The sequence below is a fragment of the Parasteatoda tepidariorum genome, chromosome 7, assembly GCF_043381705.1.
Source record: "Parasteatoda tepidariorum isolate YZ-2023 chromosome 7, CAS_Ptep_4.0, whole genome shotgun sequence".
In the NCBI taxonomy this organism is placed as follows: domain Eukaryota; kingdom Metazoa; phylum Arthropoda; class Arachnida; order Araneae; family Theridiidae; genus Parasteatoda; species Parasteatoda tepidariorum.
The window spans coordinates 87,345,621-87,361,075 of NC_092210.1; the positions used below are offsets into that span (position 1 = coordinate 87,345,621).

At 26.6% G+C, this 15,455-nt stretch overlaps 1 protein-coding gene across 3 annotated transcripts in view; it reads left to right on the forward strand.

The window, feature by feature from the left end:
- Nucleotides 1-15,455, forward strand: part of LOC107436490 (histone acetyltransferase KAT6B) — a 39,848-nt gene that overhangs the window by 5,047 nt on the left and 19,346 nt on the right. The window contains exons 3-8 of one of the 3 annotated variants that reach the window (XM_043054298.2): nt 2,321-2,399; nt 3,582-3,738; nt 8,369-9,408; nt 12,270-12,355; nt 13,562-13,677; nt 14,364-14,436. In XM_043054298.2, coding sequence (XP_042910232.1) covers nt 2,360-2,399; nt 3,582-3,738; nt 8,369-9,408; nt 12,270-12,355; nt 13,562-13,677; nt 14,364-14,436 — 1,512 coding nt within the window. In that variant the 5' untranslated portion in view covers nt 2,321-2,359. Of the gene's footprint in view, nt 1-2,320; nt 2,400-3,581; nt 3,739-5,047; nt 5,212-8,368; nt 9,409-12,269; nt 12,356-13,561; nt 13,678-14,363; nt 14,437-15,455 lie in introns of those variants that run through there. The other 2 variants (XM_043054300.2, XM_043054299.2) reach the window with 2 other exon arrangements.

Sequence of the window (15,455 nt, forward strand, 5' to 3'; positions counted from 1 at the left end):
ATTAACTTAAATTTTAAATTTGTGTTAACCTCTGTGATGTATAGATACCATTTATTTTATGTTTTTTTTGCATCATACAGTAAACAACACACTAGTTTATATATTAATTCAGTTTCTTAAACTATATGATAAGGACATTTTAGTTTAATTAAAAAATAAATCTATCATATTCAGGAAATGGTATTTGTTAGAAATAGGGTGAATTTTTATATGTCGAAAACTATTAAAAACCTTTAAGCTATAGGTTAAGGATTAGAATATCATCGGAAAAAAAGTGTGATGTACAGTTTTAAAGCATTAAATACAAATTATAAAATTGAAGAAATATAATTAAGGAAAATAATTTTGGGTTTTTAGTGTGAAATAAAGCTCAATTATTCCCTATACAAAAAATAAACTTTAATCAGTCAAATATCTTCTATTTTGTTGGACAACAATTTGCCATCTATCTGTTATCATCATGCTCTCATTGAACATCTGATCCTTATTAGCAAAAAAAATCAACCAAGTGTTAGTTGAGATCATCGCTATTACTGAAATTTTTGCCATTTAAAGTAAATGATATCCAATGTTGCAAGGCTCTGGCTATATGGAGATGTAATATCACTTCCCTACCGAACTCTAATAATTTTGTACATATTGCTAAACATGTATGTGGTCTCGCATTGTTGTTACTGAAAAATTTCAGTAATAAAAAGACCTCAAATTGCACTTGGTTAAGTATTTTGCTAATAAGGACCTAAAGTTCTAAGAGTACGGGATTATGAAGTTATCAGAAAGATGGCATAGGTCAACAAACTGAATGGAAGATATTTGGCTAATTAAAGTTTGATTTGTTAGAATTTTTATGTACTTTATTAATAATTATTAATATTGAGTAATGTTAAGTAATAAAATTATGTCAGATATTTAAGCAAATTTTAATGTTTTTTAAATTTTTTATAATCAAACCCAGAGGACAGGCCTCACAGAAAAGGGTACTTTGAGTTTTCATAATTCATAAACAAACATCAAAATATTCTATATTACGTAATAACTGAATCTGATTCTCAATAACTTTTAAATTGTCCTCTTAATATTATTTTATGTAGTATTTTAGAAAAGTAGTTCTCAATCATTATCAGTAAGAGAAAATTTAGTTTATAAAAAATAGTTAAAGGCTAAAAGATATCATTAAAAAAAAAAAAAAAAAGGATGCTAAAAGACAAACACTGTGTACAATTTTTTTTAAAAAAAAGTAAACTTAAATAATATTAGTTTCTAAACAACTTGAAAGCTTTCTCTGCAATTTAAACTGAAAATTATGTAAAAATGAACACTTAAAGTTGCATGCAAGGTGTATATTTGAAAAATAATTTCACTTAAAAAATTCCTTAATGTCCTCCATCTAAAAAAAAAAGAAAAAAAAGAAAAGAAACTCATAAAAATTTAACCAGTTGAGAATAAACCTAAAAAAAGAAATATTTGTAATAATAATTAGAATTAAACCTATAAACACAGATAATTTTACCAGTGAGTAATTATTATTTAAACAGTGAATTTACTTTTTGTTTTCCAAATGGAATGTGATTAAAAAGGAATTTAAGAGATGGTGGCTTATTTTTACAAAAAGGGCAAAGAAAGCGTATCAAAAGGCAGGAAGGGCTGGTCGCCTTTTAAAAAACGCTTAGGGAGAAAGAATGTAAAATTATTCCTGTATTCAATATAATTCCTAAAGAAAAGAAAAAAGGTAATGAAATGTTACTTATTTCTTAAATGTGAAAAAAAGTTTTAAAAATTGTTGATATTTATAATTAACAATGAATATTCAGCAGGAAATGTAATTTCAAGAGATTTATATGATTTCAGATTTCAAAATAAGATCAGATGTTTATTCAATTTATATGTGTGGATTTTCACATCACTGTTTTATGCTAGTTTAACACTAAACATATCATAACCAGTCTAAAGACCAGTTCTTGTATATTGCATTGTAAAGAACAATTGTTCTCCAAAATTTCTAATCACCCATGTTTGAATTTAAGAGTTCTCGGTATTATAAAATCATTTTCTATGCTCAAGCAGTAATGATAATCTTTCATATGTAATTTTTATATATGTAAAATTTTAGTTGTTTGTGTAAATGAATAACCTTCTATTTTATTCATAATTGTTCTATTGCATAAGAGAGAGTAAAATTCTTTAAATCAATGTATAAAATTTTTAGTTCTGCATCCTTAACAGTTACCGTTATTATTTTTTAAAGATTACAATTGCAGTTATTATATCTGTGTGAGTCAGTGATGTAAAATATTTATGATCTTCTTTTAATATTTTTTAGATTAATCTATTAGTTTGCAATTGCAAACATTCTGCTCACATGGGTTGTTCCGATCTCCCTTGTGCAAAATTAAATAAATGTAAGTATTGTGTTCTTGCAATCTAAGATTAATGTTGTATGCATAGTGTTACCCTGCAATGTTGTCTGTGTTTATTTCATGACAGTAATATCTGTTTCGCTAGCTTTTTTTTAGTTTTAATTTATTAATGTGTTGATTTTTCTCCAGTTGTCGCATAATGCCAAATCCCCTTTTTTTGGTAGTTTTATCAGGCCTTTATCTCAGTTCTTTAGCCACTCTTCATTTTTTTTTTTTNTTGTTGATGTTATTAAACAGGTCAGTTAAAGTTTTTACAGCAGTTTTTGAACTTTCTTTGAAGTTTTCACCAGGTAGGTTGTCACTTATAGCAGCATTTAAGCAATTTAGTAGTTTACTGCTCCTCAAGCTGTGTTATTGGACCTGTGTCTTTGTCTAGTAGTCTGGGTACTTTTCTTGGAATATCTTCCAAAATAGCAGGATTTGGTCCGATTAAGATTTCCTTAGAATGATTAACCAACCTTTTGGTTTGGCCTTCTTTTGATATAAGTTTTAAACCTTGTTTCTTCCTAATTGACCCCAGTTTCTCATCTCTTTCCACTAATTTTGTAAAGGCTGTTATGAGTCATTGATAATGATTCTTCTGCCAATATGACCAGATCTTCATATCTCCTTTTATTATATGTTCTTTTTATCTGTGTTAAAATGTTTTTTAACCATAAAGTATTATAAATAAAATATAACAAATTCTTGTTATATTTTCTTATTTTAATGCACATACTTTTAAAGCATTTCTTATTTATTTGCCAACTTTACTATGAGGGAGTTGTTTTAATGTAAATTTCTATAAGTACAATTTGAATCATCAATGCGCCACATCTCAATGCATTTGCAATAGAGATTAGATTGTGAAAAGAAAATTTTTTATTACCGAAATTGTTATTTTACTCTAATTTTTCTCTCTTACTCTTGTTTTATTTTTATTTAGTTCTGCATTCTGGCATGCTTGTTTTCAATGGTTTACTTAAATAATCATTTGGAATTGTTTTTAAATACTACTATATTTTTTACCACTTAAAAAAAAAGTTACATTTTTTAATATTTTGAATAATTTCATTGTTGCACCATGTTTTTATTTATTTCATTTATGAGATATTATAGTGTTTTTAAAGCTTATTCAATTTTGATTGTTACCATTCATTTTCTAAAATCTGGTTATTTTAATAGATTCTTGGGCGAGTTGCTCTTGCGATACCAAATCATCAAATATGAGATTTAAAAGCAACAGGATTTCTGGGAATAATGAAGGAAATGCAAAACAGGAAAAAGTAGAAAATAATAATTCTACATCAGAAAGTTCAACTGCTTTTTCTGCTACTAAGTCGTAAGTTTTTATAAGTAGCTAAAAATTTATCCTTTTAAAAAAGAAACTTTTATATGTTCATAATGTTTTTATTCTCGTGACAGAATCGTCCCGACGAGACAACATTGTCTTAGAACGTTACATTACTAACATTACATTGTCACAGAACATTACAGTTCTTGCAAAAAGATTTTTCTTTCGTAAAGTAAAAAATTTTAGTTTTCTTTTCTACAGAAACTTACACGTAAAATTTGAATCATGCATATAGATAGTCACTTTTTGTGCTCAATGTACGCCGATAGTATCGTAAATGGATGTAATGTTTCGATTGTATATTCAGTGATTTTGACGTGGTTTTTTAAGCATCACGATATGGAATAATATGTAAAATTGAACAGTGCATTTGAGTGTTTACTTTTTAAGGCAATGATTCTATCGATTTTTTGGCACTTATAGCTATTGATTTTTCCATAGTTTTTAAATCCGATGTTTTTAGACCATATTATTTATTATTACATCCTAATCTCGAAACACACATTTGGGTAACCTCTTTTTAAGGAATCCGACTCGCATGATTTTGTTATCGATCTTTTTTTCGGCAATTACTACTAAAAATTTTACGATTTTTAATTATTTTTTTATTGTGATAATTATCTACAAAATGCGAAAAATCAAATAATTATTGCTTTTTTCCCTTCAACANCATCTCTTTCCATTAATTTTGTAAAGGCTGTTATGAGTCATTGATAATGATTCTTCTGCCAATATGACCAGATCTTCATATCTCCTTTTATTATATGTTCTTTTTATCTGTGTTAAAATGTTTTTTAACCATAAAGTATTATAAATAAAATATAACAAATTCTTGTTATATTTTCTTATTTTAATGCACATACTTTTAAAGCATTTCTTATTTATTTGCCAACTTTACTATGAGGGAGTTGTTTTAATGTAAATTTCTATAAGTACAATTTGAATCATCAATGCGCCACATCTCAATGCATTTGCAATAGAGATTAGATTGTGAAAAGAAAATTTTTTATTACCGAAATTGTTATTTTACTCTAATTTTTTTATGCTTGTTTTATTTTTATTTAGTTCTGCATTCTTCCATGCTTGTTTTCAATGGTTTACTTAAATAATCATTCAGAATTGTTTTTAAATACTACTATATTTTTTACCACTTAAAAAAAAAATTACATTTTTTAATATTTTAAATAATTTTATTGTTGCACCATGTTTTTATTTATTTCATTTATGAGAATTTATAGTGTTTTTAAAGCTGTTTCAATTTTGATTGTTACCATTCATTTTCTAAAATCTGGTTATTTTAATAGATTCTTGGGCGAGTTGCTCTTGCGATACCAAATCATCAAATATGAGATTTAAAAGCAACAGGATTTCTGGGAATAATGAAGGAAATGCAAAACAGGAAAAAGTGGAAAATAATAATTCTACATCAGAAAGTTCAACTGCTTTTTCTGCTACTAAGTCGTAAGTTTTTATAAGTAACTAAAAATTTATCCTTTTAAAAAAGAAACTTTTATATGTTCATAATGTTTTTATTCCCGTGACATGAATCGCCCCGACGCGACAACATTGTCTCAGAACGTTACATTACTAACATTACATTGTCACAGAACATTACAGTTCTTGCAAAAAGATTTTTCTTTTGTAAAGTAAAAAATTTTTAGTTTTCTTTTCTGCAGAAACTTACACTTAAAATTTGAATGCTCAATGTACACCGATAGTATCGTAAATGGATGTAATGTTTCGATTGTATTTTCAGTGATTTTGAAGTGATTTTTTAAATATCACGGTATGGAATAATATGTAAAATTGAATAGTGCATTTAAGTGTTTCCTTTTTAAGGCAATGATTCTATCGATTTTTTGGCATTTATAGCTATTGATTTCTCCATAGTTTTTAAATCCGATGTTTTTAGACCATATTATTTATTATTACATCCTAATCTCGAAACACGCATTTGGGTAACCTCTTTTTGAGGAGTCCGATTCGCATGATTTTGTTATCGATCTTTTTTTCCGGCAATTACTACTTCAGATTTTACGATTTATTATTATTTTTTTATTGTGATAATTATCTACAAAATGCGAAAAATCAAATAATTATTGTTCTTTTCCCTTCAACAAAATGCAGGAATACAACCCATAATATTTGAATAAAAAATAATATTACATGTTCAATTAAAAGAAATATTTAGTTTTTTTGTTTTTTTTGTTTGTAAGCACAGCGCTTTTGTTATTTTTAAATTAGTAACATATATGTTTGTTATTATTAAATGCATCTTGCAGAAAGATATTAGTACTAGAGAGTTTTGTCGCATATAGCTTGGAAAAATTCTGCCACAGCTGTTTTTATTTTGTTTCTTCATATAATTCTAATATCTCTATTAATAAGAAAAGTTTGATAATGGCAATATGTAAATTGTACTATGTTAGAAATTATTCTTGTCACTCAAAAGTTTTGTTTTTGTATGCTTCTAAATAGAAAATTTAGTGAATAAGTTTTGATTTTCACTGATAATTTTAACATGTACATAGTTTCAAATGCTTGAAGATTTTGTTTTAGCAATTATTCGTGTCTAAGTGTATCTCTGTCATTATTATTTTAAAAACGGATTCTTGATTTTTTTAAAATATGCTTTGAGAGCTTTAGTTTATAGTTAGTTAAATGCCATAAATTATTTATAATTGAAATATTATTAAAAATAACTGATGTCCGAGCATTAAAAATTGTTTTATAATTATATATAATGTAGGCAAATGCACGATGAAAATGAAATAGAAATGTCTATTTTTAAAGTGCCAAAAAAAAAAAAAAAAACGAGATTAAATGAACAAATAACAAAATTAATTTCACCGGCTTTTTTTTAATTATTGATATAATAAAATTAAGTATGTTGCTTTATGATTTGCCTTAATAGCAGTTTGTCAAATCTTTCTGTATAGAATAACTAACTCATTAATTAAAAAAAGTGCACTAAGTAAAAGGTAATCAGAATTTTTCTTTTTGAACTTCTTTTATATGCTATATTATGACAATTTCCTGTCATAGTTAAGTAAAAATTTTAACTGCATTTTTTTTTAGATTTTTATTGATATTTTTAAATATTTTAACTTGCTATTGTAAGTTTCCCCTAACGTTTGTATTTCCTTTGATAAGAGTTGCTGCAATTTGTTGCAACTAGAAGTACAAAAACTCAAATATTCTTTCATTAGGATTATTTCGATCCTACCACTTCTTTTTTTTAATTGCATATTAATTTTTCTCTATTCTTCAACAGGATGAGTAGCATTTTTGAAAAATGCTTAAAGGTGCTTATTTTAAATTTTTGTTTTTTAAAAACCCGTAAAGGTGCTTCCATCAAAAGTAACATTGTAAATTTTATAATCTTGTTTATTTTGCTTAAACTTTTTTTATTTTGTAGTTTAAATTTTTTTAAATTAATTTTTATATCACATATCAATTATAATATCCAAGTTTATTATGCATTAAAAAGCAAAATAATAATGTAAACTAAGGTTAAATCGAACCTTTGGTGAACTAGTTGAATGTTTCCTTCAGTATCCTCATATTCGAGTTATCGGGAATCAACTGTATTATTTTTATAGCATATGTTTTATATAACACATTTTTTCCAGGTTTAATAAATAACAGTATTTACCAATTATTCAGTTAATAATTAAAATAAGTTTTTTTTTTTAAATAATTTTTATTTTTAATATGTTCTATCATTTTTATTTGATTTTTTTCCCTTATGCTCTGCTTAGCAAGAAAGAGTTAGTGTGCTCCAGTATTTATCAATTTATTTACATACAACAAATATTTTTGTTCATTACGTGTATACAAATGTAGTCTGGAAGAAAGTGATATTTTACTAAAGATAAGAACACCAGCATTAGAAAATGTGTCAAGGCTTTTTCTTAAAAATATTTTCTCATTCAAAACCCTTTTAACCAATGCATAAATAATAATAATAATATGCATACATAATTAATATGCATAAAAAAAAAGAAAGAAAAAAAAAAGAATGCGTATAGCTTATCATAAGAAGCATGTTTTTAAATTCCAAATATCTTGCTTTTTTAGAATATCTCATTGTACCATACTAAGCATACTGAGACATCCGCATTAAAAAATACTGGAACTCTAGGTCGATTACATTTTTTAATATTCACTGTTTTCTCAAGTTAGAGTAATTCAGCTTTATTTACATTTAACTGGTTTATGAACTCTTATACCTATTATAATTGTTAAATTATCCCTTGTAACACATGTGATCAGGAAGATTTGTAAGATTTTTTCTTAAAAAATCCCTAACATAAATAGGGAAGCCCATTGATTTTGTGTGCAACTTGATGCACTCTTAAAAATCTCTCATGTTTGAATAAATACATCATTTTTCCTCGCATCTGCTCGTGTTTAATCCATCTCTCGACCATATTGCATTATTACATATGTATAAAATCAATGACCATTCATTCATCTTTATTAATATATTTATCAAATTTTTCTTGCTTTCATTATTATATAGTATTTTTAATTCTGAAGAAAAAAAAAACTGTAAAATTATTTTCAATGTTACAATTATTTCAAAATATGTATACTTTCTTTCTTAAATCTTTAGGTGGCCTTCATTTCAAATACCCTTGAAAAAGCAGTGGCATAGGCGGCAAGCTTTTATGGAAGATTTCTCTTCAAATTCAGAGAAATCAAATCCATTTCTGGCTGCCTTAGAAAACTCAAAAACCGAATCACTCTCAAGTTGTTTGAAAGATCTTGACAAATCCAGTGACACTTTCATCAAATCAAATGAATTTGTGGTACCATCATTTTCTTCGACCAGTTTGGGATTGTTTCGACCTAAGCCGAAAGGTCTCGTGGACGGTCTCTCTCGGTTTTTCACTCCCACAAATAAGCGGAAATCGCGTGTAGCTATTTCTTCCTTAGGTGATTCTCTAACTTTAGATGATGAAATACAAGTTAACCATGCAGGTGGAAATAGCTCCTCAAATGTGAAACCCTGTGAGCAAACAGTCAATAAAGATCCTGGTTATGCTGGATTTTTGATAAATAATGATAAATCCTTTTGTACCGATTCCTCTTCAAAACCAACTCTAAACAATGGTGTCCCGTCCAGCATGCAGACATTATCCGCGCCTTCATCCAGTCAATCTGAGTCATCTCCCTCATTAGTCAAACCAAGTGGTAGTGGCCAGTTGAAGAATTTGTTTGATGGCTTGTCTCATTTATATACAGCATCAACAGATTCAAGGAAGAGAGGGCTAAAAAACTCTGTACATAGATCTCCAAAACAACTCTGCAAGAAACTTCGTACCTGTGAAGATAACTATCTATCTTGTGATAGCAATAGTACCGGTGATACTTTGTTTAAAAAACAAAAAGATTCTGAAAAGGATGATGACGATAAAAATTCAGAAGCAGATTCTGATGATGACTCATCGTCCGTTTCAAGTGACAGCTCTTTAAACTCTAAAAGACAAGAGCCATGTAAAACAGAAGGCCCTTTTCTGTCATTTGCTCATGATGATAGTTTTTCTCATAACTCATTAGTGCCTGAAAACAGGATAAGTGATCAATCTTCATCTGCAGAAAATAGGACCGATCCAGGTTGTGGAATTTCTGATTCAACCTCAACATCCCTAGGTTTGTATATATTTTATGTAGACAAAAACATGCTTTTATATGTTATGTAATTATGTTTTGAAGTTCTTATGCATGTGTTTTAAGATTTTGACAATAAGCAGATTTATAAATCAAAATGAAAAATTGTTCAATTAAAGAATCCTGGAAAGTTTTATTTGGCAAAATTTTAGATATGTTCCAAAAATTTAGTTTCAGATTTTATTAGGATAAAATTTAAACTTAATGATTTTGATTGGTTACCATTGCATCCACAAACCCTTCTTATTTTTTTGTAAACTCATTAAATGTTGTCTACTTAAAGGATTATTTAGCAGAAATCCAAAAATTTAATTCTTAGTATTTCTTTTCAATGTAAATAATTATAATTTTAAAATAGTTATCAATACTACTTCATATGAGAGGCTGTAAAAGTTTTGAATTCTTGATCCTCATCTTGGAATGTTTAATGAAGTGGCATAAAATTTCTTATTTCCGATGACATTAATGAAGAAATGTCTGTTTTTTATGCATTCGTTCCTACATAAACTCAAATTGAGTCAATAATAATTTATTGATTTTTTTTTGTCTTCTGAAACAGAATTGTACTTATTGTTTTAAGTGCAGGTATTGTCACTATCCTGTTTTATATGAAATGTATTATAAAAATATATATAGCTTATCAGAAACTAAATATAACTTATTTACCATTTAATGGTTGTAAAGCGGCAATTCAATAAATAAAGTCAGTGGTCGGAAAACCTATACTTTTTTAAAAAAGAAATCAGTGACAATAAACTGCTTTTGAAATGTAGTTATGACTTTCAGGAGATGAACTTTGTTGGAGAACTTATTTTACACCCATGTTCAAAATATTTTTAAATAAAATAAAGTGGCTTATTTAAACATAAGGAATTATTGAGAAATATTGTTTACAAATTTGTCCTTTTGACTTCTATGTTTTTCTTTCTCAACAACATATATTTCATTTTAAAAATGCCAGGAAATTATCAGATAATTGTAATCTTGTTCAGTGTTTTATTCTCTTCTATTTCCTCGAAGAGAAATAGTATATCAAAAATTACTGAGAAAATATGCCCCCATCCATTTTAACAACATGCACAGATTCCTTTAAAATTTCATGAGTGTAAATTGCATTTGAGAGTATGGCTAAACTGCTGAATTAGGTTTTATTTGTTGGGGTAAATCAAATATTAGTTATTATTTGTAATGGCTATATTGAGGAGAAAAAATTTGCTGTTCTGTATCATCGGACATAATTCTTATCAACGTTCCGCCACTAGGACATTCTCATTTCTACCAGATTCTTAAATTTGCTGCGCTTGAACCTTGTTTTACTAAACTAATGTTTAAAGTAGTTGCCAGGAATCGCTACAAAATACAGTTTTTTTTAATTTTTATTACACTGCTCACTACACTATTTCTTTTAAAAGTAATGCATTACAATACGAACTATGAAAAAAGTAGCGACTACAGTAGTTTCACTACTTGTAGCAATTTATTTCTGACAACTGGATAAGGTACTACCACATGTAGTTTCAAGCCTTTAATTTTGATTAAGATTGTCATAATTGTTACTTTTTATTTTAATATAAATGCAACAGAAATAGCTGATATGACAAAAGCTAAATATAAACTATATAATAGTTTTAATATTGCAAAATAACTTGTACAAATGTATACTAAATATCTCTGTAATTAAATTAGAAAAAAATGTAATAGAAGTGCTGTTAAATAAGAGAAATAATTAGCAGATATGTGTTATAATTTTTATTAATTTTATGTTGATGATAGACAGGCTTCCAGATTTTTTTGTTAAATGCCTCATTTATTTGTAATGTACCAAAATAAAGTAATTTTGTTGCTGTTCTGTTACTAATTTTTATGCATGATGAAAATAAACTAAAATAACTGAACCAAAAATATGATAAAGGGCCCCTTTAAAATTAGTCTGATTTTTTTTTTTTTTAAATTGGCCTAACTAGAGAAGGTGGTTCAGATGTTCTTAACATAGATAAATTTTTTATTTCATACGTTATTTTAGTGTTATTAAAGAGATAAAACTGAGAATAATGTAGTTTATTAAAATTATAGAAATACGTATGTAAGTCTTAAAAAAATTGTATCAAAATCACAAATAGAAGAATTTTTTTAAGAATTTCAAGAATTTTTTTCAGCTTGTCAATTTTTACCCTGACCTGAAGTAACAAATTTCACCATGTAAATTTTTTTCCACATGAAATTAAATATTGTAAAGTGGTTTTAGCCATATAGCAATTAGATTGAATAGTTAAACATATGAGGAATGCAGTGCTAGCCTCTTCAGGTATAAAAAATATAATCTTTGAAGAGAAAATGTTTGATAAGACTAAAATATCTTTGTCAATTAAAATGAAGTTGAAATGAAATAAAATCAAGTTGTGAATTTAATTAAGGAAATCAAAAGTTCCTATTACTCATTTGAACTATATGTGCTTTGGAGTTCACATTCTTGGCTTCTCAATATGCTGCCAGGTAAGGTTTTTTTTTGTGTTGTTCGCCATTATTTTTTGCCAAGTCTAGTGTAATTAGAACATTTTTGCACTCTGGAAATAAATTAAGATTGTCCTTAGTATACCTAAGACTTTTAGAGTAAAATTTTTTTTTGTTATAAATGAATATTGTATAAATACTTTGTATGCTCTGTGTGAGAAATTTAAATTTGTTTCATTTAGAACCTTCTTCCACAAAGCTTCTCATTTGTAGTGAATATTTCTAGCCTTCTACAGAGGGAATTATACTGACAATTTTTATCTTTACTTTAAAAGAGTTTAGTTTTATTAAAATTTTAATTAATGTTATTAAATTTATTTTTTAATATTTAGACATTGCAAGTTCTAAATGTTTAAGAATCAATGTTACTGAAGAAGATGAAGACTTATTCAAAAAAGTGCAAGAAATAGCTGAGCAAGTAAGCATTTTTAATTTTATTTTCTCAATTAATTGAAATTTGTTTTCTTTCCTTAGTGTATTAAGTTAAAATAAATTAAATTGAAAAAATAAGGTTTTATTTGTGACGTGAGTTTTTACTTTCAAACTAGCAAGCTAGCCACTTTCAAACTAGCTACTGTGCTTATCTGTATGAGATAACAATGCGATTCAATTCTTTAATGACTGCTACATGTAAACATTTTCGGGAATGGAAATTTATTTACAATTGGAATATTTACTATTTTCCAACCAGTTTTAAACTGGAACTCGGTGATAGAAGGTAATGAAAGTTTTAATTTGTTGCTGATTATTACATGCTTAATTTTTTAGCCGAATCAATTTCTTGTCACTTCAAATTTTGACCCCATTCCAACAAGTTAGGGCTAATAACGGAACTGGTTACACAAATCTCATTTGTGTTGGAGGACATTAGAAATTTCAGTTGCTACCTAAATGAAGCTAGCAAAATTTAAGGTTGACCACTTTCTAACAAAAGCAAACAGATAGCATTCTTGCTATTGCCAGTTTTTGGCCATGGTTTTTACAGTTCCACAATTTTGAGACCGATTGCATGATGGAGGCAACATGGTGCACCGACTACCTTTTCTTTGAAGAAAAACAGTACCCAGGGAGCTATCGCTGCACTACAACCCACCACTTATGTATACAAAACTGTAAAGAAAAAAATAATAAAATTTTTAAAAAATAAATTTTTTTTATTACCTAAGAAAGAGAAAATTGTTTTATTCTTATCAGAAATAAAACAAAAATGTAGAGAAATCACCATCTATTTGATTTAAATTGGATTTTTTTTATTATTTAAATCAGATATTTAAAACAGAATTTTATCTTTTTTATTTTTTTTGCTGCATTAACCAAAACATATGATAAGATGTATTGATACACTTATTATTTAAAAGCAATATCATAGCTAAAATATTTAACATTTCTTACTAAAATGGTTATATTATTATTTAATTATTAATGCTGATGTTTGTACTATGTTTTTATTAGACTTTTACATAGTAGTATAACTATATTATCCTTATCCTATTCTTGTGCAAATTTTGATTTGATTTCAATTTTGGTTAACCTCTTCCCTACTTTGAATTGTAAAAAGTCAATTTTATTGATGCTCTTAGTTGGTAAGTTGGTTTAATGTTATGTCTTATTTAACTTTTTAAAGGTTATTTGTCCCAGAGTTGGCTTAGCTCCGACGCCTAGAAGACCTTCATTGTTACAATTTGGGAAGTATGAAATATCTGTATTGTATTCTTCACCTTATCCAAAAGATTACTTGAGGTAAGAATTTAGATTTAGTTCACTTTATTTCATAAAATAATGCAAATTTATAATTTTATCATGTTTTTTCTTGTTCAAAGTAATTCATATTTTTAATACAGAAATTAAAATTTTTCTAAAATTTAGACATAAAACTACTTTTGATATTTTATTTTCAATAACTGTTTATACTTTTATGAGTTTAGTTTGTAGCTGAATCACTTTAAAGTCATTCAAAAGAATAAAAAAAAATTTGTGATTTCTTAACTCTAAAATAGTTTTATTTTGCAGCCAAATTAGAGCTTGGTTTTATCCTTATACCAGATTGTAGTGTTGTTAGAACTGGTTTTGGTTATAACACATATCAAAAAATTTGTTTTAAATTATCAAAAACTTTAAAANTTAAAAAAAAAAAAAAAAAGCAATTTCAATTTAAATTCTGTTATGTAATTTGCATTGTGTAAATTACCAAATAATGAAATGTATTTCTAAATGTATCCTTGTTTGACAGTTTTTATTAATATATTATATATTTTATTCTATATTATAGTTCACAGTGCAGTTGCAAAGTTATGTCACAGTTGTTCTTAAAAAATAGAGAAACATAACATCAATTTGCTTTTATTTGTTTTTATGATAATTTTATAATTTTTCTGCAGTATGTTATTGTTGAACTTTGAAACTTATTCTTTTATATCTTCATATAGGTTATCAAAATTATACCTCTGTGAATTTTGCCTAAGATTCATGAAAACTGTCAAAACATTAGAAAGGCATTTGGTATGTATTTAATTTGTTACTAATTCAATTTTTATCTTAAAATTAATTTATTGATTATTTAATTTAATCTATTACATTTGTTTAAAATAAAATATATATATTTTTAAAAAATTATGTGATTGCTTGATCTTTGTTTTTGTAAATAACGACAAATGCTGAAATTGTCAGAAATGAAAATTGAAGACTGTCTTGTGGAAGTAAAATGTTATAATGACTGTGTGTTATTATAATTATTAGCTATCTAATAAGAAAGTGATATGATTTGCTTTATTTATTTACTTTTGAACTTTAAGAAATGATAATATCAATGTTTAAATTTTAGAACATTTTTTATAACTCGTTTAAGCAGCTTGTGAACTTTTTTCAGTTAATCCTTTCGACCCGACTTTTTCAGCATTAAAATTTAAGTATGAAAAACAGTTTATGTTAATGCTGACATATTTAAATAAGTATACTATGAGTTTAAAATTTTCCCGTTTTCCTGGAAAATCTCCTGAGACAATGTGTCTCAATCGTCTTGAATATTCCAATAATACCTATATATTGTATGGGTATAAATAATAAAAATTGCATTTAATTATTTATTCTCATCAGAAGTTATATAAACCAGAAATCGCCAATATAAAATAATTATAACTAAAACTACAATTTTGTCTTATAATATTCTTATCCCGAATGTGATATATTGTCCCAGTAAATATACGATTTGAAGAATATATCCCACAAAACAAAATGTGTCAAAATTTCTAATAGGTACAATTATTACTTAATAAGAACAAACATAACTATTTTTCTCAAAATATGGCAACAATATAGTTGTACTTACCTCAAAATTCTGAAAATACGTAAATTAAAATGAGATTGACTGGCGTGCTTGCAAGCAGAAAAACGTCATTTTGAATATGAGAGTGTTGCCAAGTTCCTTTAGTCATATTTTTATTCCCTAATGCCTAAAGAACCCAAAAAACATTAAAAAAACCATGCAAATGGGGATTTGTTTATGCATTAGGGAATAAAGT